General features: G+C 45.6%; 1 protein-coding gene and 1 long non-coding RNA gene across 2 annotated transcripts in view; one reads left to right on the top strand and one right to left on the bottom strand.

Annotated features, from left to right (window-relative positions):
- Positions 1-451: 451 nt before the first annotated feature.
- On the bottom strand, positions 452-12122 carry LOC117666644 (uncharacterized). Its single transcript, XR_004591880.3, has 3 exons — positions 11287-12122; positions 11083-11186; positions 452-2481 (listed from the first exon to the last, which is right to left on the bottom strand). It is a non-coding gene; the product is annotated as an uncharacterized LOC117666644 (long non-coding RNA).
- The window catches only part of TGM2 (transglutaminase 2), a 71277-nt gene continuing 54696 nt past the window's right edge, over positions 9027-25607 (top strand). The window contains exons 1-2 of the mRNA XM_034419407.3: positions 9027-9271; positions 21679-21858. Of these exons, the coding sequence (XP_034275298.2) occupies positions 9262-9271; positions 21679-21858 (190 nt within the window). The 5' untranslated portion in view covers positions 9027-9261. The remainder of the gene's footprint in view (positions 9272-21678; positions 21859-25607) is intronic.

Raw genomic sequence — 25607 nt, 5'->3', positions numbered from 1 at the left:
CACGCACTCCTTCCCCCGACTGATCGGTTGCCAGTAGAGAGGACCTTGGTTCTCAGGAGAAAGTCCTTTGTGGTGGGTTTCAAAACTTTTTATTACTGGTTCTGTGGGCGTGGCTTGGTGGGTGTGGCTTGGTGGGTGTGGCTTGGTGGGCCTGGCAGGGGAAGGATACCGTAAAATCTCCATTCTCTCCCCACTCCAGGAGAAGGGTACTGCAAAATCCCCATTCCTTCCCGATCAGCTGGGAGCAGAGAATAGATGGGGTGGGGCCAGGCAGAAGTTTTACTACCAGTTCTCTGAACTATTCAAAATTTCTGCTACCGGTTTTCCAGAACTGGTCAGAACCTGCTGAAACCCACCTCTGATTCCAACCTCCGTCCCATCCCCTCCCTTCCCTTTCTGTGTGGCAACTGAGAAACAGAGAGATGGCTGCGGTTCAAAGTTGACCATAAGATGATAAGATAAGATGACCTTTATTGTCACTTTTTTCTGTAAATAAACCAGCACACTTTTAAAAAATGAAATTTGGATGCTTGAAAAGACGATAGATAGATAGATAGATAGATAGATAGATAGATAGATAGATAGATAGATAGATAGATAGATAGATAGATAGATAGATAGATATGGATGGATGGATGGATGGATAGATAGATAGATAGATAGATAGATAGATAGATAGATAGATAGATAGATAGATAGATAGAGATGGGTGGGTGGATGGATAGATAGATAAATATAGATATGGATGGATGGATGGATGGATGGATGGATAGATAGATAGATAGATAGATAGATAGATAGATAGATAGATATAGATAGATATGGATGGATGGATGATAGATAGATAGATAGATAGATAGATAGATAGATAGATAGATAGATATGGATGGATGGGTCGGCAGATGGATAGAGATGATATAGATATAGATACACACAGAGAGAGATGAGAGATGAGAGAGAGAGAGAGAGATTAGATAGAGAGATATAGAGATACACACACATATATCCATTCACATACATGTACATATACATATGCTATATATATGCACATATACACACACAGATACACACATATGTTGTCTATATACTGTATGTGTGTGTGTGTACCTGTATATTCATATTCTTGTATATTCATATTTTTGTAATATTTAGTTATATTATTTTATCTTTCATGTTGTAAGCCTCCCAGAGTTACCCTGTGGTAATGTGGGAGGCCAAATACTTTAATAAATAAATTTAAAAATGGAGGCCGTAAATTACAAGGAGTTCATTTCAAAAGGAAAAGGCTTAACGTATTTAGACCAAGGGACAATTGATTGATTGATTAAATTTTTTTGCCGTCCATCTCACCGCAAGGCATTTCAACGTGAAGTTAGAATGCCAATAAGCAAGGCAGGCAGTCCTCGTTTTACGACCAACAATAGGGACCAGAATTTCTGTGGCTAAGCAAGGCAGTCGTTAAGCAAGTCGCACCTGATTTTACAACATTTTCCCCCACAAGTTGTTAAGCAAACCGTTGCAGTTGCTAAGTGAATCCTGCGGTCGTTAAGCAAATCCAGTTTCCTTCATTGACGTTGACGACTGGGAAGGTTGCAAATGGCGATTGCATGACCCTCATAAATACATGCCTGTTGGCAAGCCCCCAAATTTTGATCCCGGGACTGTGGGGGAATGCTGCAATGGTCATAAGTGTTGTAGTAAATCTCTTTTTTTCAGTGCCGTTGCAACTTTGGGCATTAAACGAAGGACTGTAAATCCAGGCAGCCACAAGTGAAATGAAGATTGAACGGGAGGGAATTAGCTGTGCCAAAACGGGAAAGAGACTTTGAGCTCATCCAAAAATGAAATTTCAAGGCCATTCTGGTTATTTACGGCTTCTAAAAAATCTGAGCAGATCTGGCTTTCTTTCCTGAAATCTGGGAAGATTCTCATCCTCTGCTTTTTCTTCCCTTTCTTGGAAAGATTCAGCACCCGAAGGATCCAGCAAGCGCCTCCCTTGGCATTTTAATCTCGCAGAGGGATTACAATCCCACCATCGGGGAATGGAAGAGATTCTCAAGCCTAGGGCACATTCAGGGCAGGGATCTACTGATGGGATGCCAAGATCAAACCAGGCATCATTAGATCAATCGATCACCAAAGAGCGGGTTCTTGATCCCCTAGGAATCTCTAGAGCAGTGTTGCTCTTCCTAGCTTTGCTGGCTGGGGAATTCTGGGAGTTGAAGTCCACAGGTGGGACCAGGTAAGATACCCTGCTCTAGACATCCCAAAGGTATTTTTTTTCAAGAGGCAACTGGATGTTCTTCTTTTTTTCTTTTCTTTCTTTTTTTTTAAGATTTCATTTTTTTATTTTTTCAAACAAAAAACTACATAAAAGCATCATCCTTTCAAACAATTACAGACAGTGTTTCGGTCGGTTAAAATCTTTTTGTGCTCACAAACTCTTCAAGATTTCAATATATGACACATGTTTCTTTTCCCCTAAGGAAAAAAAAAAAGAAATTTTTACACATTTTATCTTAACTTCATTTCATATATCATATTTCATCTCCATGTTTTATTATCTATCCATTGATAAAATAAATCCCATATCAAATAATATTGTTTATCTTCCTGTTCTCTTATTTCAAATATCAATCTACTCATTTCAGCACAATCCAACATTTTCTTAATAATTTCTTCATCAGTAATTGTCTTCTCTCCTTTCCAATTTTTGGCAAATACAATTCTAGCTGCTGTTAAAACATTCACAATTAAATATTGCAATTCTTTATTAAATGTCTCTGGTAAGATCCCTAATAAAAATGCCTCTGGTTTAAAGTCAATATGTCTCTTTGTCATTTTTTCAAACCATTCTTCTTTTTTTCTTTTGAAGACATTTCGCTTCTCTTCCAAGAAGCTTCTTTGGCTCTGACTGGATGGTGGGAAAGGGAAGGATTTATACTCCTTGCAGACAGCTGGTCATTTGCATCCTTTTAGAGGGCCGTTGAGGCCCTTGGAGGTTTCTCTGTGTCCTCAGGGTCACCTGAGTGGTGCAAATGGTTTCTGTAGTCTGCAATTTTTTCCTCTGGAAATCCATTCCTACTCCCACACCATTCCAAGGGTTGTAAATCCCAAATTGAATAGCTAAAAGTCCAGGTGCCTCCGGAAAAAGCACCTTTGGGACAACCATGGCTTGGATGACTAAGAATCTCTACAGACTTCCTGCTCTAGATAGTTGTGAGTCAGACGTTCATAGACAGTTGCTCAACCTAAGCTATTCAAGAACATAGAATACAGAAGTTGGAAGGGACCTTGGAGGTCTTCTAGTCCAACCGCCTGCTCAAGCTGGAGACCCTATACGCGGGATGGCGAACCTATGGCATGCGTGCCACAGGTGGCACACAGTGTTGTGGTCTGCCAGCAGCCTGCGGAGCTGGCAGCGGAGTCAGACAGCGATGAGGCTGAGGAAGAACAGGGGCCAGTCCTGGAGGCTGGGGAGGGCTCTTCATCGGAGGCAGAGATGGGGCCAGGCCCATCGGGGAGTGATGCGCGGACTTCGGAGCCTCCAGAGGCTGACAGCAGAGAGGCAGAGGAACAGGAGGAGCCTGTTCCTTGTGCACGCATGAGAAGAGCTGCCAGAAGGCAAGAGCAGCTAAAGCAAAAGGGACGACTCGGGAGTAAGGCCAGGAGATGATTGGCCCCTCCCATAAGGCTTAAAACAGACTAGCAACGGCTCTTGGGCTCTTTGTTGGAAAACAACGTTGATAGATTTGTTTCTTGTCTTGCTGCATTTATTTCTTGTCGGCGTCTTCTGCTTCTGAACTTTTGCCCAGAAAAGCCTTTGGCAGGTTGCCAAAGTAGACCAAGGTTGGTGATAAGGCTGAAGAATTGTGTTATGAAGAATTTGTTTTGAATTAGTTTGGACTACGCTGGGAATGAGTTAATTCTCACCTGTTCTAATAAAGTCTGTTTGTTTCAAACTGATTGCGTCTGATAATACCTACTTGGGCCTGGGTCACAACACACAGAGCCATATCTGTGGGCACCTGAGCATTACTCTAGCTCAGCTTCAGCGCGCATGCGTGCACCGGCCAGCTGATTTTCGGTCCTTCTGGGCCCACCAGAAGCTGGGAAATGGCCATTTGCGGCCTCCAGGGGGCTTCCGAGAGGGTGGGGGAGGCCGTTTTCGCCCTCCCCAGGTTCCAAGAAAGCCTCTAGAGCCTGGGGAGGGCAAAAAACAGGCCTACCGGGCCCACCGGTAACCTTTTTGCCAATGTGTGCCAAAAGCGGGGGGAGTGCGGGGGACGCACGCGCATGCACGGGGGCGGCATTGAATTATGTGTGTGGGCACGTGTGCACGCGACCCCCCCCACACACACACACTCCCCCCACTTTTGGCACGCGACAGCAAAAAGGTTAGCCATCACTCCCCTATACCATTTCAGACAAGTGGCTGTCCAGTCTCTTCTTAAAAGCCTCCAATGATGGAGCCCCCACAACTTCTGGTGGCAAGCGGTTCCACTGGTTAATTGTCCTCAGGGTCAGGAAATTTCTCCTTAGTTCCAGGTTGCTTCATTCCTTGATGAGTTTCCGTCCGTTGCTTCTTGTCCTGCCTTCAGGTGCTTTGGGGGATAATTTGACCCCCTCCTCTTTGTGGAAGCCCCTCGAGCTGAGCAGCCAAGACCTAAACCAATCAGGACACACACATTTCCAGTAAGTCAAAGTAATCCTTGATTTGCAATCATCCATTTAGCAACGGCAAGGAAAAAAAATTACCTATGACTGATCATAAATCACTGAGGACCATCACAACATCCTCATAGTCACATAATCAACAGCTGAGAAGCATGGACCTTACCCCGGTGTCAATTCAGCAGAGGGGGGCAGATCCAGTCCTGCCAATATACATTGACTAGCAAGGTTTCCTCCTTCCTCCTTCCTCCTTCCTCCTTCCTCCTCCTCCACTCCACCATCCCCCTCCCTTCTAGCAAACAATGATGTTAGGATGAGGTGACTGAGGCATGGGGGATTGTGAGCAGGGATTGCTGGTCCAGGAAAGGGTGTCACTGAGGTAGGTTTCCTCCCAGGGAGCTCACCTGTATTTCTGCACCTGGGGGGAAATGCCCAGCCAATGAAATCAGAAGAAGTAGGAAAACGGTATGCAAAATCTTCCCTAACAGAAAAGTGGCACATTGCAAACCTCACAAACGTTGCAAGTTTAGACACTGGGAGGAGTTGTGGCTGGCAGTTTCCCCTCAGTGGGAGGGCAGGTGCAGAAATACAGGTGAGCTCCCTGGGCGGGAAAACTACCTCAGTTACATCCTTCCCTGGACCAACAATCCTTGCTTGCAGTCACCCATGCCTTAGTCACCACATCCTAACATCAGCACTATTAGAAGGGAGAGGGGGTTTGCAGAGAGGAGGAGGAGGAGGAGGAGGAAGAAGAAGAGGAGGAAGAAGAAGAGGAGGAGGAAGATAGGAGCCCTGATAGCGCAGCAGACTAAAGCACTGTTATTAACATCAGCTGCCTGCAATTACTGCAAGTTCAAATCTCACCAGGCTCAAGGTTGACTCAGCCTTCCATCCTTTCTAAGGTAGGTAAAATGAGGACCCAGATTGTGGGGGCAATAAGCTGACTTTGTATAAAATATACAAAAGTATGAAGGCTATTGCTTAATGCATTGAAGGCCCTGAGTCTCTGGAGAAGGGCGGCATATAAATCAAATAAAAGGAGGAGGAGGAGGAGGAGGAGGAGGAGGAGGAGGAGGAGGAGGACTGTTGGGTCCTTGGTGCTCTCTGAGCTTGGTTGCTATCTTGTAGACATTTCGTGGCCTAACTAGGGAACATCATCAGTGCTAGAAGGGAGGGGAGTTTGAGGAAGAGGAGGAGGAGGAGTATGATTGGGATGTCCTTGGTGCCCTCTGCTTCCTTGCAGATGTTCTATGACCTGAATATAACTTCATGAACACTAGAAGGCTGTGTAGAATCAAATTGGCTCATAAAACATCTGCAAGAGAACATCCAAGCTCAGAAAGCACCAAAGACTCCATAGCCCTCCTCCTCCTTCCTTCCTTCCTTCCTTCTCCTCCTCCTCCTCCCCTCCACATACCCAACCCCCTTCTAGCATTGATGATGTCCCCTAGTTGGGTCATGCAATGTTTGCAAGGAAACCACCCTGCTATAGAGAGCGCCAGAGACCCCGCCCTCATCTCAATCCTGACCTCCAAAAAATTCTCTTCCATGGACGCCGGCTTCCCGATCCCTTCTTGGCAAAGCAAGCAAGCCAACCTTCACACCTTGAGGGACAAGGTTTGCAGGACGTTCCCAGGTCTTTCAGGACGGAGCCAGAGGTCCCCGCTGAGAGTGTTTCGTGTTTTTTGGCTGGTGTTCTTTTGGGGTCAATGTAGGGGCTGCAAGCAAGGCAGGACCTAGCTGTGGACTTTGGATCCCGAAGCGAAGCTCAGAGAGTCCCTTCGCCTGCTTCACATCATGGTTTCTGAGTCATCTTCTCCATGCCGGAATCTAAGTTCTGCACGTCCGACTTCTATTGTTTTCCTGATGTTTTCCCCATTCGGGCCTTGCCAGCTGTTGTCCTCTCACCCTCTGGCAGCTGTCCTTCCACTGGGCTTGTCCCTCTCTCGAATTAACAACACAGCCCGCCCCTCCGAGACAGGCCATAACCTGTTACTAGTTAAGTGCTAAACTGGCAGGACCTGGGGTGATCATTTGGAAATCCCCTCCCTCTGACCCTGAATGCTTTTAAACACCCCCCCCCCACCTACGAGATTTCCTGGCCCTGGTTTTTTCCCCCTCTTCCATTGCCTTCTCCTGCCTCAGTTTCCCTGCGGGCAACTAGCAAAATGCTGGAGTGGCACAGCTGAGGAGCGTCTGCATTAGCAGACTGCCTGCAACATGAAAGATGTTGCTTTAAAGCAGGGGTCTTCAAATTTGGCAGCTTTAAGACTTGTGGACTTCAACTCCCAGAATTCTCCAGCCTAGCTGGCTGGAGAATTCTGGGAGTTGAAATCCACAAGTCTTAAAGCTGCCAAGTTTGAAGACCCCTGCTTTAAAGCTTATAAAGGCTGATCCGAAGTCTCCCCCCCCCTCCACTCAGAGACCCCCAACCCTGGCCTGAAGCATTGGGAGTCCCTCTCCGAATTGCTCTGTGCAAGAGCAGCCAATTTTAGGCTAAAATACATGTTAAGTGGTTAGAAAAGATGATAGGGAAGCATGTAGATCTCAAACCTGAATCTGTTTTTACTTTAACATTAGAAAAATTCGATAAGCAAAGTATTATATTTAATATTGCACATCTTTAAAGCCACAAGGATTATATTTGCACAATATTGGAAAAAACGAAGAAACGCCGCAAGACGAAGAGATAATTAGGAAGATACTTAAGATTGTGCAGAAATGTGCAGACTTACGCTGAAGGTTAAACAGAAAGGAGACACAGAATATGATCAAGCATGGACTTTATTTTTTCCAGTGGCTGGAACAAAGAGGTGGAGATTAAGAACGTAATCCACACTGTTTTAAGCAAATTAAGTCACCCAGACCACACGGTGTTTATCAAGCACTAATAAAATGTAAACAATAGAAAATTAATAAAATCTTTTTTAAAAAAAAGAGAGAGAAAGAGAGAGAGAGAGACCAGCCTTGGCCTGGGGAGCCCCTCTCTCAATTGCTCTGTGCAAGTTTGAGGGGGAGGGGGAAGCCCCTCATCTCACCAAAGCAGCAAAGAACCCTCAAAATTTTATTTATTTATTTATTTATTGGTTCGATTTATATGCCGCCCTTCTCCGGAGACTCAGGACGGCTTACAATGCGTTAAGCAATAGCCTTCATACTTTTTGTATATACCTGCTTAATTGGGCTTATTTATTTATTTATTTATTTATTTATTTATTTATTTATTAGATGTATATTCCCACCTATTCGCCCATGGCGACTCAAGGCGGCTTACAGAATATATTAAAAAAACCACACATTTAAAAAACTAAAACTCATAAAAAATCCAATAAATTAATGTAATAAAATCACCCATGACCCCCACCCCCCCTCCCCCCCAGCGACAGCCAATTACACGAGCCATTGAATGGGCTCCCTCCCGCTCTGGGTTCCCCAGGCCCTCTGGCAGAACCAATGTCTTCAGAGCCTTCTGGAAGAGAATTAGGGTGAGGGTGAAATGGTCTGTGTAGCATCTTCTGCTTGAGCGAGGGGGCTGGACTAGAAGACCTCCAAGGTCCCTTCCAACCTGATTATTCTATGTTTTTGAATAAGCCTTCACCCTGTGTTCTCCAAAGCACCAGAAAGCAAGACGAGAAACAACAGAGGGAAACTTATCAAGGAGAGAAGCGACCTGGAATTAAGGAGAAACTTCCTGGCAGTGAGAACAATTAACCCGTGGAACTGCTTGCCACCAGAAGTCATGGCTGCTTCATCACTGGAGGTTTTCAAGAAGAGACTGGACAGCTATCTGCCTCAAATGGTATAAGGTCTCCTGCTGGAGCAGGGGGCTGGACTGGAAGACCTCCAAAGTCCCTTCCAGCTCTATTCTGATTGAGAAGAAGAAGGGACCCAGCAGGCTGGCATGTCCTATCTGTGGCTCTGCCACCCCACACTTGAGACCCAGCTTTTCCTGTTCCTGTCTAGGTCTGGCTTGGCTGTCTCTCCCCGATAAGCCTCTCATGGGGTTTAGCCCTGGGCTTCATGCAGGAAACTGAGCCCCCCCTTTTTTTCGGCCCTTGCATACAAGAACAGGGGCCCCCCAAAGGACATCAGGACACTCCCAAAGTGCTGAAAACATTCCATGTTCCCAGGGAGGCACAGATGGGCTTCGTGCCAGCCAAGGCGGTGGCACAGAGCGGGACGGACAGCTCCAATTCTTAGCCTTCACTGCACCCAGGACCTGACCAGGAAAAGCCAGCTGGTGGGGCTCTTTTCCCAGAAAAGATCCACCCCCCCCCCAAGCCCGTCGCTCAAATTCCCCCTTCAACACCAGCCCACTCTCCCGTCTAACTTAATGCAATTTCTTTTAAAGTGTGCATTTAATTTTTCCTGGAAGCCTCCCTCCCCTGCCATTTCCCCCCCACCCTCCCGCTCTCCTATTCGTGATGACTGAGTGATCTATCCACCCAGCCAAGGGGAGGGGAAGGGGATGACTATAAAGGGAGAGGGCTCCTGGGTCGGAGGTAACCTCGCAGCGTCTGGTGGCTCGTGAGTTGGCAAGGCAGGCAGTGAGAGAGCAGAGCGGAAGGCAGCTTCTCTGCAGGCACCATGGCAGAAGGTAAAAATAATAACAATAATAATAATAATAATCAGGAAGTCCCTGGCTAGGGACTTTGGGGATCTGGGGTTCCCCCTGATTTTCCAACCTCCAACCCTCCAGAAAAACTTTGTGAAACTTTTTCAAAAAGTTTTGCAAAAAGTTTTGCAAAAAGAAAAAAAGAAAACGACATGGAGACTAAAACATATGAAGGATTTGGGTTTGGCTATTCTAAGGAAAAGAAGGACTAGGGGGGATATGATTACAGTGCTTCAGTATTTGAGGGGCTGCCCCAAAGAAGATGGGGGTCAACATATTTTCCAAGGAACCAGAAGGCAGGACGAGAAACAATGGATGGAAACTAATCAGGAAGAGAAGCAATTTAGAACTAAGGAGAAACTTCCTAACAGTTAGAACAATTAATCAGTGGAACAACCTGCCTCCAGAAGTTGTGAATGCTCCAACACTGGAAGTTTTTAAGAAGATGTTGGATGACCATTTGTCTGAAGTGGTGTAGGGTTTCCTTCCTAAGCGGGGGGTTGGACTAGAAGACCTCCAAGGTCCCTTCCAGTTTTATTCTGACTGAAACTTGAGCACTAACTTCACATGAGTCCAAAAGAGAAATTTTAAAGCATGGAGAAGTTTTCTTTCACGCTGCCCATTGGGCAAAGCTGCCCCTTAAAGATCTCTGGGTATCTTAAAGCTTTCAAACCCACATCAGATTACTGGAGATGATTAATGCAGGCTGGATTTAGAAAATGGTGGGAAATGAACTGCAAAACAACCAGCCACTTTGGGGAAGAATAACTGTCTGGCCAAAGATTGACGGCGTTCAGGATTTTTCTGCATGTCACAAGTCTGTGTCATTTGTGCTTATAAGGAAAAAATATGTAACAGTGGAAAAGAAGTATAGGGAGGAATCTTTAATTTTATTTATTTATGTTTGATTTATTTGATTTCTATGGCCACCTTGGCTCAGAACTCTATGAACAGAGCTCGGAATGTTTCTATTTTATTTATCCTAATTCAAAACTGCCCGTCTCCCTCACCTATTCCCATAGGATTTGCGAGACGTATTTCATAAAATGAAGTACAGTATATTTTTATTTCGCTATTTCTGGGCACCGTGGCAATCACGGTGCCTAGCAAAATGAAAAAAGCCCGTTTGCTTTTAGCCAGAGGTGGTGTGTACAAAAATGCATTTGCCTGGTTTAATTTCACAATTGCCAAAACAAGCGTGAACTTGCAGGATTTAAAGACATAAATCGTGAAAGGGGGAATTTACGTATTTATTTAAGGACATTTAGAGCCCTTGATTTACGACCTTCTGTTTAGGGACCGTTCGAAGTTACAGCAGCAATGAAAAAGGTGACTTGTGACTGTTTTTCACACTTACGGCCGTGGCCGCATCCCCACAGTCACGTGATCAAGATTCAGAGGCTTGGCCACTGGCATGGACTTATGACGGTTGCAGTGTCCCACACATGATCCCCTCTTGCGTCCAGATTCACTTAACAACCACGTTGCTAGCTTAACAACCGCAGTGATTCATTTAACAACCCTGGCAAGAAAGGTTATAAAATGGGGCACCCTGTTATTAACACAGCTGCCTGCAATTACTGCAGGTTCAAATCTCGCCAGGCTCAAGGTCGACTCAGCCTTCCATCCTTTCTAAGGTAGGTAAATTGAGGACCCAGATTGTGGGGGCAATAAGCTGACTTTGTATAAATATACAAAAGTATGAAGGCTATTGCTTAACGCATTGTAAGCCGCCCTGAGTCTCCGGAGAAGGGCGGCATATAAATCAAAATTAAAAAAAAAAAAAAACTCACTTGACTGTCTTGCTTAGCGATGGAAATTTGGTGCTCCATTTTGCCCGTAAGTCGAGGAATACTGGTATAGGGTCACTCAACTCACTCACGGTGACTCCGGGCAGCTTAAAAAGGAAAAAAACCTCAGCACAAAAAAACACAATAACTACCTAATATAGACAGATCCCTTGTGATTCTCAGCTGCTTTGCTCGCAACTTACTAACCTGATCGTTGGTTTGCAAATCCGACCGTCAACAGGAGAAGCAGCTGTGCGATGAATAAGTCTTCACCTTCCCTTCCATAAATTGTTTTTCGCAGCCTTTCAAAAGCCCAGGCCTGGCAGACTCCTCAGCCTCCAAAAATTTGTACACCCCGCTTTCTCTATTTGCAAAAAAAAACTATTTGCCCCCTTCTTTTTATGACCCACTGAAGCACATTACAACTTGTAGAGTGGACGAAGAAACACGGCTGTTGTAACTTTTGCCTGCTCGATCCTTCCAAATTTGCTTTCTTGGCCTAGATTCAGGTGTTTTGGCTGGGTGACAAGGAGTAGGAGCAACTCATGGGTGCTACTACGGGGGTAATTTAAAAATAAAAATGACAACGGCAGAGCGGAAATGCTCCGGGTGCATCTGTTCTATTTTGGGTACCAGATCCAGCGATGTGGAACTCCGAAATCTGGGCAGAGGATAATAATTTGAGGAGGGTCCCTCCTCTGCAATCTGTTGGTGCCATCAATCCAGCTCTTTTCCTGCCTGAAATAATGAGAGTTAGCAACCAGCCATCCGTTAAAATGCAGCCAGCCGAAATTTACTCCTGTAGTAATCTTTATAAATTGCCCCTTAGGAAAGGCGGGGGGGAGAGAGAGAAAGACTCTGCGTGCTACAGATCCCAAAATTAAAAAACAAACAAAAATAGGCAACCCTAAAAAGAGGAAGAGGTGATCAAATCCTCAACTGGGCTGGTCCAAGATGCTACGTTGGTCGGTGTCCAAATCAAAGGGCAGATGGGGTCCATCTGGTCTATTGACCCGGAAGGAAGGAAGGAAGGAAGGAAGGAAGGAAGGGAGGGAGGGAGGGAGGGAGGGAGGGAGGGAGGGAGGGAAGGAAGGAAGGAAGGAAGGAAGGAAGGAAGGAAGGAAGGAATAGACAAGAAGAAGGATGGAATAGAAATGACAAGATAGAGGAAAGGAAATAGAAGGAAGGAAGGAAGGAGGGAGGGAGGGAAGGAAGGAAGGAAGGAAAGAGGGAGGGAGGGAGGGAAGGAAGGAAGGAAGGAAGGGAGGGAGGAGGGAGGGAAGGAAGGAAGGAAGGAAGGAAGGAAGGAAGGAAGGAAGGAAGGAAGGAGGGAGGGAGGGAAGGAAGAAAGGAAGGAAGGAAGGAAGGAATAGACAAGAAGAAGGATGGAACAGAAATGACAAGATAGAGGAAAGGAAATAGAAGGAAGGAAGGAAGGAAGGAAGGAAGGAAGGAAGGAAGGAAGGAAGGAAGGAAGGAAGGAAGGAATAGACAAGAAGAAGGATGGAACAGAAAGGACAAAAGAGATAAAAGGCAAAGGAAGGAAGGAAGGAAGTCTCTTATCCTCCTGGAAAGGGGTGAAAACATAGGGAAGGGCGGCAGACAAGAAGGGAGGGAGGGAGACAGGGAGGGATGGAGGGGAGAAGAAAGAAAGAGAGGAAGGGAGGGAGGAGGGAGTCATGGGTAAGTTCCCTCATGCCAACCTCCCCCTACCCCCCAATGTGCCAATGTGCCAGTCTGGACTTCCAGCCTTCCTTCCTTGCTATTCAGGTTCCTAAAATAAACAAGAGAGTCATTGACAAACCTGAAAAGGTGTGGGATGGGAACTGGGTGGCTGAGCAGGGGAGGGGGTGGGCGGGACCGAGAAGGTATTTCTGCAGACCTGCCGGCCCCTCCCCTGAAACCCTCCCCGCCTCGGAAGGTGACTTTGCCTCACACCGCCTCCTGTGCCAAAGGAAAGGGGGCGGCTGCCTCCCAGGCGCCAGGTGGCCAAAATCCACCTGTTCACCTGGTGAGCTCTTCGAAAGGCTTGTCCTTTAAGAATCCTTGGTGGTACAGCATGTCACAGAAGTGAGTATCCCCCCCACTCACATTTTGTAAGCATTTAACTATATCTTTTCACGGGACAACACTGAAGAAATGGCACTTGGCTACAAGTAGGGAGTATACAGCTTGTATATAGCAGTGTAAATGTGCTGTCCTCTCAAAATAACGCAACACACAACCATTCATGTCTAAACTGCTGGCAACCATTATCACCTAGGGGTGTGCTCACTTCTGTGATATACTGTTGGTCTGTTTCGACCAGATCTTCCTGCCAATTCGACCTATCAGAACCTTGGAAACCGCCGAGGATCCATTTGGATCAGTAGTGGGTTTCAAATTTTTTTACTACCGGTTCTGTGGGTGTGGCTTGGTGGGTGTGGCTGGGGAAGGATACTGCAAAATCCCCATTCCCACCCCACTCCAGGGGAAGGATACTGCAAAATCCCCATTCCCATCCCACTCCAGGGGAAGGATACTGCAAAATCCCCATTCCCACCCCACTCCAGGGGAAGGTTACTGCAAAATCCCCATTTCCTCCCGATCAGCTGGGACTCGGGAGGCAGAGAATAGATGAGGGCGGGGCCAGTCAGAATTTTTACTACCGGTTCTACGAATTACTCAAAATTTCCGCTACCAGTTCTCCAGAACTGGTCAGAAACAAAAATGTTTCTACGCTCCTTGTCTGAGGCAGGGGTGGAGTGTGTAACAAGGCCCAGGCCAGTGGGGTGTGGCTGATGGTTTGGGGTTGTTGTAAGGAAAATCCATCTGGTTCAGTTCCAAGATGGGAGGAAGATGCTAGAAACAACATGGAGGCTGATTGGAAAGAAAGTTTAACGATGAACAGAACCAACAGATGAACAAATGGCTGAACAGATGGATGGATCTTTATAGTTTCTGTAACTTTGAAGTTTGGCATTTGTGCAATATGGGCTTTGTGTTTCTAAGAGGGTGTTGGGCAATTCCTATTGTGGCTAATGGCTTTCGTCCTGTGTTGGATCTTGAGTGAGGGGCTGCTTGTTCTAATCCTACCATTCTGCCTTTGTTAGAGGTCAAACTTTGCTGCAAGGAGTTTCGAAATATCCTGTCTTGAATGGGTTTCTGCCTGCAGGATTTGCTTGGCTTATGAATAGGGCCATCTAGATAGTTGGTTTCCTCTTTCAATAAGCTCTTTATTTCCTTTTAAGTGCTTGCGTCTGCTGTGGGCTGTTAAGAAAGACTTGGGGGATGCTTTCTGCCTCTAAAAACATGTGTCTCCATTTCTCTTTTAGAGAAATATAATCTGTCTTTTTTTAATATTTCCCAAAATGTTTCACTCTTCTGGGGTGGGGGAGCTTCCCAAAGGGAGCACCTGGGTAAAAGGCAGGAAAATGGGGAGAGGAGCATTGTCCAAGGAGATCCTAAAGGTACTTCTCAGGGGGTCGCACCCCTGGGAGACCCACAAACGATTGTCTCTCATCATTTTTCTGCTACATGGGTAGAAATTTTTCATTTAGAAATTCTCAACCAGGCAACTTTAAGACGGGTGGACTTCCACTCCCAGAATTCTCCAGCCAGCTGGCTGGGGAATTCTGGGAGTTGAAATTCACCCGTCTTAAAGTTGCGCAGATTGAGACACAGAGATCTAAATAACCCCCATTTACACAGAACAAAATCAGGGCATTCATCCAAACTCCATTTACTCAGCTTCCTGCCTCTAAATTATTATTATTTTTGTTTGTTCTGCTGTGCTTTACAGCTTTTTCAAAATAAATATTTTAAATAAAGAATCGAACACGCGTACAGATCGGAATTTGTACAGATCAGAAGCCTGTCTGGGGCCACCCATCGTTCCCGGACCAGACAAGCCATATCCCAAAAGACTCAATAACCGAATAACAGAGTTGGGAGGGACCTTGGAGGTCTTCTAGTCCAACCCCCTGCTCTAGCAGGAGACCCTCATTTCAGACAAGTGGCTGTCCGATCTTTTCTTAAAGACCTCCAGTGATGGAGAACCCACAACTTCTGGTGGCAAGCAGTTCCACTGGTTAATTGTTCTCATTGTCAGGAAATTCCTCCTTAGTTCTACTGTAGGTTGCTTCTCTCCTTGGTTAGTTTCCATCCGTTGCTTCTTGTCCTGCCTTCAGGGGCTTTGGAGAATAGCTTGACACCCACCCCCCCTCTTTGGGGCAGCCCCCCAGATCTTGGAAGACTGCTATCATGTCACCCCTGGTCCTTCTTTTCATTAAACTAGACCTGCCCAATGGTTAGATGTAGCTGTCCGTTCAGCTGGATCAGCTGTCCAAGTGGATTGGACTTCATGTCCCATGATAATCCCCAGTTTGTGGATTGTGGAAGGTGTAGTCCAGGTTTAAACAACTGGACGGTTGGGTTGGGTTGGGTTGGTCTTATCTAGCAGGATCCATGGTTGCCTCAGTAGGGACTCGATGACCTTCAGGTTCCCTTCTGCGTCTAGGTTTCTTACCCATCCGAGCAGAGTAATGAGTGGGTGGAAGGAGAGATTGAGCAGCCATTCATCTGGGAAGCTTTGGCTTGGCTCCTTACCCTCAGTAGGGGGTTGGACTAGATGACCTCTACAGTGTCTTTTCTACAGGTCGTCCTCGATTTATGACCACAATTTATTTATTTATTTATTTATTTATTTATTTATTTATTTATTTATTTATTTATTTATTTATTTATTTATTTATTTTTAAATTTGTATCTCGCCCTTCTCCCTGTGGACTCAGGGCGGTGAACAGCCAAGTAAAAACATAAACTACAAACATTAAAATACAATTAAAAAGATATATATAAATTTGGCCCCACGATTAAAAACAATAACAATAACAGACAATTAAAAACATTTTAAAAAATGTTAGGCCAGCCCGGCCTAACAATTGAGCCCAGAGTTTTTGATGCTAAGCTTAGGCAACGCTTAGCAAGACAAATGGAGTTATGCCCCATTTTACGACCTTTCTTGGCACCGTTGTTAAGTGAATCACTGCCGTCGTTAATTCAGTAACACGGCTGTTAAGTGAATCCAGCTTTCCCCATTGACTTTGCTTGTCCGAAGGTCGCAGAAGGGGATCGCGTGACTCTGGGACCCTGAGACCGCCGTAAGTGTGAATCAGTTGCCAAGTGTCTGAATTTTCATCACGTGACCCTGGGGTCGCTGCAGCGGTCGTAAGGGTGAAAAACGGTCAGAAGTCACTTTTTTCAGTGCTGTTGCAATGGTCACTAAATGGACTGTTGTAAGTCAAGGACTACCTGTATCTAACCCTCTTACTTATCTGGGTAGAATCCATGACTGAGACCAAGGAGTGGGTTCAAGGAGAGGCTAGGCAGTAATCAATCTGGAATGTTTTGCCTTGGGTTCCTAGCCTCAGCAGGGAGTTAGATTAGATGACCTCTAAGTTCCCTTCTACTTCTAAACAGTCCTATTCATCTGAGCAGAATCTATAACTCAGACGGATGAGCAGGATCAAGGAGAAGTTGAACAGCTGTTCATCTGGGAAGCTTTGGCTTGGGTTCCTGCCTTCCGTAGGGGGTTAGACTAGCTGACCTCTAGGACACCTCCCAGTCTTAGGAATCTTACTCATCTGAGCAGAATCCATGAATCAGACGGATGGGTGGGTTCAAGGAGAGGCTGAGCAGCCATCCGTCTGGGACATTTTGGCTTGGGTTCCTACCCTACCCTTAGACAAGATGACCTCCGAAGTCCCTTCCAGTGTTAGGATTCTTACTCATCCACGACCCTATGCCTTAAAATGCAGGAGGGAGGGAGAGAGAGAGAGAGAAAGAGAAAGAGAAAGAGAAAAATAGATAAAGAAAGAGGGAGGGAGGGAGAGAAAGAATGAGAGAAAGGGAGAGGGGAAAGAAGAGAGAGAGGGGGGAAAGGAAGCGAGAGAAAAGAGACAGAAAGAGAGAAAAGAGAGAAATTGAGAGAGGAAAGAAAAGAGAGACGGAAAGGAAGAGAGAGGGAGAGAAAAAGAGAGAAAGAAATAGAAAAAGAAAGAAAGGGAGTGAGGAAGAGAAAGAGAAAAAGAGAGAGGGAGAGAAAGAGAAAGTGAGAGAGAAAGAGAGTACAGAAAAGAAAAGAAAGAGAAAAAGAAAGAAAGAGAAAGTAATAGAAAGAGAGAGAGAAAGAGAATGAGAGAAGAAAATGAAGGTGAGAGAAAATGAGTGTGTGTGTGTGTGTTTATAAAAATGGCAAAACCTCCCATTCAGACCTCAACAATCCCACCGGGTGGCACAACGTTTCCTTCAGTTGTGTTGCCAGAGGAGGGTGAGGAGGTGACTCAAGAAAGGCAGGGGCAGGGGAGGGGCGGGGGGGGCGGGTCAGGGAGGGAGGGAGGGAGGCCTGGAGCTGCCGGGGGAGGGGATGGAGGGGTGCCCAGAGGCCCCGCGGCCAATTCGGAGGCTGCGGCCAAAGCGCCACTGGGTTTGTGTTCCTTGGCCACGCAAGGACATTCTTGGCCGGGACCGAAGCACCTGCCCTCCCCCAGCCCTCCTGCCCCTCCGCGGTCTGCTCTGGCTCATCCTGCCCTCCTGGGAATAATTGCAGTCACAAGACGAGGACTAGTTGTACAAGGCCAGCAACTGCAGGTGGTTTTCCAGGGAAACTGGGCCTGTGACTATGGGGGTAACATGTAGCTCGGCCTTTGCATTCTTCATTTGAGAGCTCCGAAGAAGAAGGCTGCCGACGGAGAGCTTTATATGTGTGGTCCTCGACTTACGACCACCGTTGCGCCCCTACATTTCTGACCTTAAGTAAGACCGTTGCTAACTGAATTTTTCCCCATTTCATGACGTTCCTTGCTGCAGTTATTAAGTGAGTTTTGCCTCGTTTCATGACTTTTCTTCCTGTAGTGAATCCTTGCCAATTGTTCAGTTAGTAACTCAGTCGTTAAGCGAATCTGGATTCCTCCGTGGACTTTGCTTGTCAGTAGGTCGCAAAAGGGGATCGTGTGTCCCCCTTTTATGACACTGCCACCGTCGTAAATATGAGTCCGTGGCCAAGTGTCTGAATTTTGATGACGTGATCATGGGGAAGCTGCAATGGTCTTAAATGCTCATAAGTCACTTTTTTCAATGTTGTTGTAATGTCGAACAGTCACTAAATAAAGGGCTGCAGAGAAGAGAAATGGGCAGGAAGGCAGTGCATGTTATGGGTCCCATCGATTCGGGATGCCTATGTCCCTTCTCTTATGTGTGGCGCTTTTGATGACGTCTGGGCAGGTGGGCGGAGCCTCCCGCCACCGCTGCTACTGATTCGCCCGAACCAGGATGAACCGGTAGCAGCCCACCAACTGCAGAACTGCAGAAGTTGTGGCTGCTCCATCAATGGAAGTTTTCAAGAAGAGACTGGACAGCCTTTTGTCCAGAATGGGACAACTTGTCACAGCCAACTCGCTGTAGGACAATTTAACAATTCTATTTTAATAAAAAATTATTTTAATTTTTGCCATAGACATTTCATTCTGTCTCTCCTTTTGCATCCTTCCTGTGATGATTCTATTCCAGCCCCATTGGTCACGTGATCAAAATTCAAACGTGGCGTGTACTTATGACGGTCGCAGGATCCCTGGGTCACGCGATCCCATTTTGCAACCTTCTCACAAGCAACGTCAATGGGGTGGGGGGAGCCAGATTCACTGAAGGACCGGGTGACAAAGTTAACAACTGCAAAGGTCCGCTTAACCACCGTGGCAAGAAAGGTCATAAAACAGGGGCAACACTCACTTAACGACGGTCTCACTTAGCAGCAGAAATTTTGGGCTCCATTGTGGTCGTAAGTCGAGGAGTACCTGTATGTCGGAACCCCCTCCCCTTATACCTCTTTCACAATCTATCAGGTGTTAAATACGAACGACACATCTCCTTATAAAACTCCTCTTTCAAATAATAATTCAGTGTAAATTTCGGTCCTTCGCTCCCCTTGTTCTCTTCTTGATCAAGCATGAGGTTATATCCAATTTTTTTCATATCCATTTAATCAAACGATCTTTGACGTGTTCAACTCCCGTATACAGTCATTTATACATCTCAGCAATCACTCCAGTACATAAATCCAATTCAAAGTCACTTTTCTCATTCATAAAAACATAATTCTTCTCATTCTGTTTAAATCTGTCAATTTGCATAAGACCAATGCATGAGTAGATACGGCCTTCTCTTCTCCAGTTCTTTTCTAGTTTTTAATTCAGGGAAAAATTAATTAATTGTTTGGCAGGTCTAGAGGAAAAAAGGGACTGGGGGGGACAGGATAGCAGTCTTCCAGTATTTGAGGGGCTGCCACAAAGAATGGGGGAGGGGACGGTGCTCAACTTTAAAGCACCTGAGGGCAGGACAAGAAACAATGGTTGGAAACTAATCAAGGAGAGAAGCAACCTGTAACTAAGGAGAAACTTCAAAACAGTGAGGACAATTCACCAGTGGAACTGCTTGCCACCAGACACTGTAGCTGCTTCATCAATGGAGCTTTTTAAGAAGAAACTGGACAGTCAGTTGCCTCAAATGATAGAGGTCTCCTGTTTGAGTGGGGGTTGGACTAGAAGACCTCCAAGGTCCCTTCCAACTCTATTCTGATGCTGATTCGGAATTAATCAGTGGACTGGTTTGCCTTCAGAAGTTGTGGGTGCTCTAACACTGAAAGTTTTTAAAAAGAGACTGGACTGACATTTGTCCGGAATTGTCTATGGTAAGGATACCTAAACTTGAGAACTTTATGACTTGTGGACTTCAGTTCCCAAAATTCTGAGAGTTGAAGTCCTCAAGGCTTGAGGTTCCAAGGTTGGCCACTCCTAGCATGGAGTCTCCTGTTTGAGAAGGAGGTTGGGCTAGAAGATGATTAGGGGACTGGAGAGGCTAAAACATACGAAGAACGGTTGTAGGAACTGGGTGTGTCTAGTTTGATGAAGAGAAGGACTAAGGGAGAGAGCAGTCTTCCAAAATTTGAGGGGCTGCCACAAAGAAGAGGGGGTCCACCTATTCTCCAAAGCACCTGAAGGCAGTTTAGAAGCAATTTAGAACTAAGGAGGAATTTCCTGACAGTTAAACAATTAATAAGTGGAACAACTTGCCTGCAGAATTTGTGAAGGCTCCAACACTGGAAATTTTTAAGAAGATATTGGACAACCCTTTGTCTGAAGTGGTGTAGGGTTTCCTGCCTGGGCAGGGGGTTGGACTAGAAGACCTCCAAGGTCCCTTCCAACTATTCTATTCTATTCTATTCTATTCTATTCTATTCTATTCTATTCTATTCTATTCTATTCTATTCTATTCACTCTACTCTATTCTTATTCTACTCTATTCTACTCTATTCTTATTATATTCTTATTCTTATTCTTATTCTATTCTATTCTATTCTTATTATATTCATATTCTATTCTGAGCAATATTCTATTGCTGAGAATATTCTATTGCTGAGCACATTGTAAGCCGCCCTGAGTCTTCGGAGAAGGGCGGCATATAAATCAAATAAATACAAAATACAAAATACAATACAATATTCTATTCTATTCTATTCTATTCTATTCTATTCTATTCTATTCTATTCTATTCTATTCTATTCTATTCTATTCTATTCTATTCTATTCTATTCTATTCTATTCTAAGACCTCCAAGATCTCTTATTCTGTTATTCTCCTTGAGTGCAAGTCAATTAATCCACATAGGTCAACTCAGTTTGTATCATGACAATTTCTCTTCTATAAAAAAGCTTCCACAGGTGTTACTATAAAGAAATTTTAGGAGTCAATCTTACTTAATATCTCTTCCCAAACTCCCATTATGGCACGCCTAACAAAATGATTTTGAAAATCGATATTAACCTTGACTTGGCATTACTATAAATGGCCACCAAATTTGCCTCAATTTATGTACAAGCAGTCCTTGACTTATGACTAACGGAATAATACAGTTGGAAGAGACCTTGGAGGACTTCTATCTAGTCCACCCCAAGGAGGAGACCCTGTATGATTTATGGTCGTATGTCGGGATGGTTGTAAAGCAAGTCACCACACAACCAGATCCGATTTTACAATCTTTTTTGTGGCAGTTGTAAAATGTGAATTTTACATTTTTGTTAAGTAAATGTCATGGACGTTAAATGAATCCATTGTTCACTATGGGGCATTTTTTTGCCGGAAAAATACTGGAAGTATAAACGCCAATTTCTGGCAAAAAAAAAAATTGTAAATCAAACGTTAAGCAATCAAATTTAATAATGATAACATTATTATTATTAATAATAATAAACAATCCTACGACACAGGATGCTGCAAACAGCTGCAGATGCCCTTTTTAGCTTCCTTCCATGTTCAAGAAGCTTATGGGGAGTCTGTCGTAACTTCAGTCACTAAGCAGGCTGTCTTAAATCGAGGACTACCATTGTTACACGCAGTGAAGTCCTCACACAAAAGGAGATGCCAAAGCGGCCTTCTGGCGATCTGAAGTTGCTCAAGGTTTCTAATTCATTATCCTCCCCCCTTTTTTTTTTATTGCAAGGGAAGGGAAGATGATATCCTGCAGGAAAAAAAAAATAAATCTAGTTTTTCTTCTGGGTTCCCGCAGATCTTCAGTTAGAGACCTGGGACCTGAAATGTGAGGAGAACAATAAGGAGCACAAGACCTCCGAAATGGGCTCCCATCAGCTCTTCGTACGCCGAGGACAGCCGTTCCGGATCACATTGAACTTCGCGGGGAGAGCGTACGAAGAAGGCGTGGACAAACTGACCTTCATAACGGAGACAGGTGAGCGGAGGGCCTTGGTTGCCCCTGGAGAGGGAGGGAGGGAGCAGGGGGGGGGAAACCCTTCTGTGAGCTGGGATAGATCCCAACTCCCATCATCCACCAGTAGGAGGTAAAATCCATCTGGTTCCGTTGCAAGCTGGGAGAAAGACGCTGGAAACAACATGGAGGCTGATTGGAAAGAAAGTTTATTGATGAAGCAGAACCGCAGCATGCGGTTCTGGGGCAGCTGGCCAAATGGTTGAATGAGCGGATGGATCTTTATAAGTTTCTGTGACTTTGAAGTTTGAACCGTTCTGGGGATTGTGCCATGAAGGGGCTTGTGTCTTTTGCTGAAATGGTGGTGGGTTGATCCTATTATGTCCTCAAAGGTCATGTCCTCTCCTTCATAATCCCATCACCCTGGACCTCAAGATGATTAGAGGACCGGTGGCTAAAACATATGAAGAAAACTTGTAGGAATTGTCTAGTTTAAAGGAATAAAGGACTAGGGGTGACATGATAGCAGTCTTCCAAAATTTGAGGGGCTGCCACAAAGAGGAGGGGGTCCACCTGTTCTCCAAAGCCCCTGAAGGCAGGACAAGAAGCAACGGATGGAAACTAATCAAGGAGAGAAGCAATCTGAAACTAAGGAGGAATTTCCCAACCCTGAGAACAATTAACCAGTGGAACTGCTTGCCACCAGAAGTTGTGGGTGCTCCATCACTGGAGGTTTTTAAGTAAAGACTGGACAGTCATTTGTCTGAAATGGTATAGCGTCTCCTGCCTGAGCAGGAGGTTGGACTAGAAGACCTCCAAGGTCCCTTTTAACTCTGTTATTCTGTTAGATAAATAAATGAAATTCACTTTCAGTGGATATCTCCATACCGAACAGCCCTGGACTGGACTTCTCTGAAGCTCTGCCGGGCGTTCCCAGCCTGAACCCCCACATTCTTCCGTGGGGTGGGAAGGGAGGAGGAAGGCTGCAGAGTGGGTGGGTGTGGCTGGGGGGGGGCACGTGGTCTTTGGCCTAGGTTTTATCTCTTCCATCCAGGCAGCCTGTAGGCAGAGAAGAATTCAAGGCAGGGAAACAAAGGCAGGAAGTTGTGGGACGATTCTTTCCCACAATGTTCACACTGTTGTGTTCCCAAACAAAGTGTTGGCCCTCCCTTGGGGACCAGGCCAGGGATGACCCAAAAGCCAGACCCCTTTAATCTGCTGCCCCCCTTGGAAAAATCTCCCTGAGCTGGGAAGCTGCCTGTGGAGGGGATTCTGCAATGACTTGCTCTGTGCCAGGAGAGGGTGGGCTTTTGTGCCCAGCAAAGACGGGCACTGCCAGGTTCCCCCCTCCTCAATCGGCCATTAGTGTTGCCATACCAATAAAAGAGAATATATATACCGTGTTTCCCCGAAAATAAGACCCTGCCTTATATTTTTTTGAACCCTGAAATAAGCGCTTGGCCTTATTGCCATGCGCCCAAAAGCCCGATTGGGCTTATTATCAGGGGGTGTCTTATTTGGGGAGGAAACAGGGTAGTTCAGGGTTGAAATGAGGGGTCCTTGGTGCTCTCTGAGTTTGGTGGTTTTCCTGCAGGGAAAAAAAAAATGCCAGGGAATTTGTCAGAGGCCTGGCCCTCAGACAAGTTAGCCATCAACAGACACATAGACATAAACAATATTTATAGACTGTGCACAAGAGATAGTGGACTAGCCAAAAAGGGAACAAGGAGACCGCACACACACCAGCCATCAACACCCAGATGAGCGAGATCAACTCCAAGATTAACACCAGACCCACAATCAAGAACTAAACAATACCCCAATCAAAGAACTGCCAGACAAGTCAACACTAAACAGCCCAAGCAAAGAACCTCCGAGACCAACCCCAGTGTCAGGGGCAAGCTAACAGAATATAAATAGAGAGCACACACCACTCCCTACCAGCACTGACGATGTAACCTAATCGGGTCATGAAACGTCTGCAAGAAAACCACCAAGTTCAGACAGCATCAAAGACCCCACAGTTCTCCTCCTCCTCCTCCTCCCTTCTAACACTGATGATGTTCCCTAGTTGGGTCATGAAACGTCTGCAAGAAAATCCCCAAGTTCAGAGAGCCCCAATGACCCCACAGTTGTTCTCCTCCTCCTCCTCCTCTTCCTCCTTCTAGTTCCTTTCCACCTCTGTTATTCTGGATTTCTGCATCCCTTCCTGCCTGACTGGGTGGGATATTACCAAAACTAAGGTTGCAATTTGATGGTGAAACGGTCTTTGGTGTCTCTTGTAAACCGGTTTCCACCCAGACATCAGTCTTGAACAATTTCTCAACAGTTTGAGGAATTCCCACTTTGAAGTCACAGCCAGGGATGTCTGCGGTGGGAGAGGAGGTTTTAAAAAAAATGAAGAAAATCAGCAACACAGAAACCAGCAGTAGAATATAGAACAGTGATGGGGAACCTTTTAGGCACAGAGTGCCCAAACCGGAAGGCACACGCACACATGCATCCCGCGCACCCCAGACCACCGGAAACCCAATGACCAGCTGGCTAGTGCGCATACGAGCCTTGGAAAACCAACGACTAGCTGGTCGGTATGCATGCGTGCGTCGGAAACCGGACGACCAGCTGGCTGAGTTGGAGCGATGGTGCGTGTGTCCACAGAGAGGCTCTGCATGCCACCTCTGGCACAGAGGTTGGCCATTACGGACATAGAATAACAGAGTTGGAAGGGACCTTGGAGGTCTTCTAGTCCAACCCATTGCACAAGCAGGAGACCCTATTCACCATTTCAGATAAATGATTGTCCAGTCTCTTTTTGAAAGCCTCCAGGGATGGAGCACCCACCACTTCCAAAGGCAATTTATTCCACTGATTAACAGAATAACAGAATTGGAAGGGACCTTGGAGGTCTTCTAGTCGAGCCTTCTCAAGCAGCAACTTCTATACAAACCCAGACAAATGGCAGTCCAGTCCCTTCTTGAAAGCCTCCAGGGATGAAGCTCCCACAACTTCTGAAGGCAACTTCTGTTCCATGTGTTGATGGTTCTCACTGTCAGAAATTTTCTCCTTATTTCCAGGTTGAATCTCTCCTTGGTCAGTTTCCATCCATTATTCCTTGTCTGGCCTTCAGGTGCTTTGGAAAACAGCTTGAGCCCCTTCCTCCTCTCTGGGGTAGCCCCTCAAATATTGGAAGATGCTGTTCTGTCTCCCCTGGTCCTTCTCTTCCCTAGACTAGCCAGGCCTGGTTCCTACAACTGTTCATCGTATGTTATATCTACCCTGTTTCCCCAAAAATAAGAGATCCCCTGATAATAAGCCCAATTGGGCTTTTGAGTGTATGCACAAAAATAAGCCTCCGCCCCAAAATAAGCCCTCCCTGAAAATATTTAAATGCAAAGCTGGAAATCAGGTAAGACAGCAAGAGGAGCCCCATCTTACTCCACACGCCCCAAAATAATAAGACATCTCCAAAAATAAGGCGAAGCGCTTATTTCGGGATTCAAAAAATATAAGACAGGGTCTTATTTTCGGGGAAACATGGTATATTATTTTTAGGGATATTTTCCCTTTTTCTTCTTTTTTAAAATAGAGCAGAGATTTTGTCCCAAAGTTGCTCTTTTTCCAAAAGGAACTGGACTTTCTTGGGTTTTTTTTTCTTAGAAGACATTTCTTCCCTTGGAGCTTCGGCTGGCCCCTGACCTTCGCATCTTTCGCCGCGAATTAAAAACTTGGCTATTCGAGTTCCCCGGCCTGGACTGATGGTGTTTTTACGGGTT

The sequence above is a fragment of the Pantherophis guttatus genome, chromosome 3 (assembly GCF_059756535.1).
Source record: "Pantherophis guttatus breed Tessera chromosome 3, ASM5975653v1, whole genome shotgun sequence".
Classification (NCBI taxonomy): domain Eukaryota; kingdom Metazoa; phylum Chordata; class Lepidosauria; order Squamata; family Colubridae; genus Pantherophis; species Pantherophis guttatus.
The sequence above is the reverse complement of the archived record's forward strand: the minus strand, read 5'-3'. Positions and strand labels throughout refer to the sequence as shown.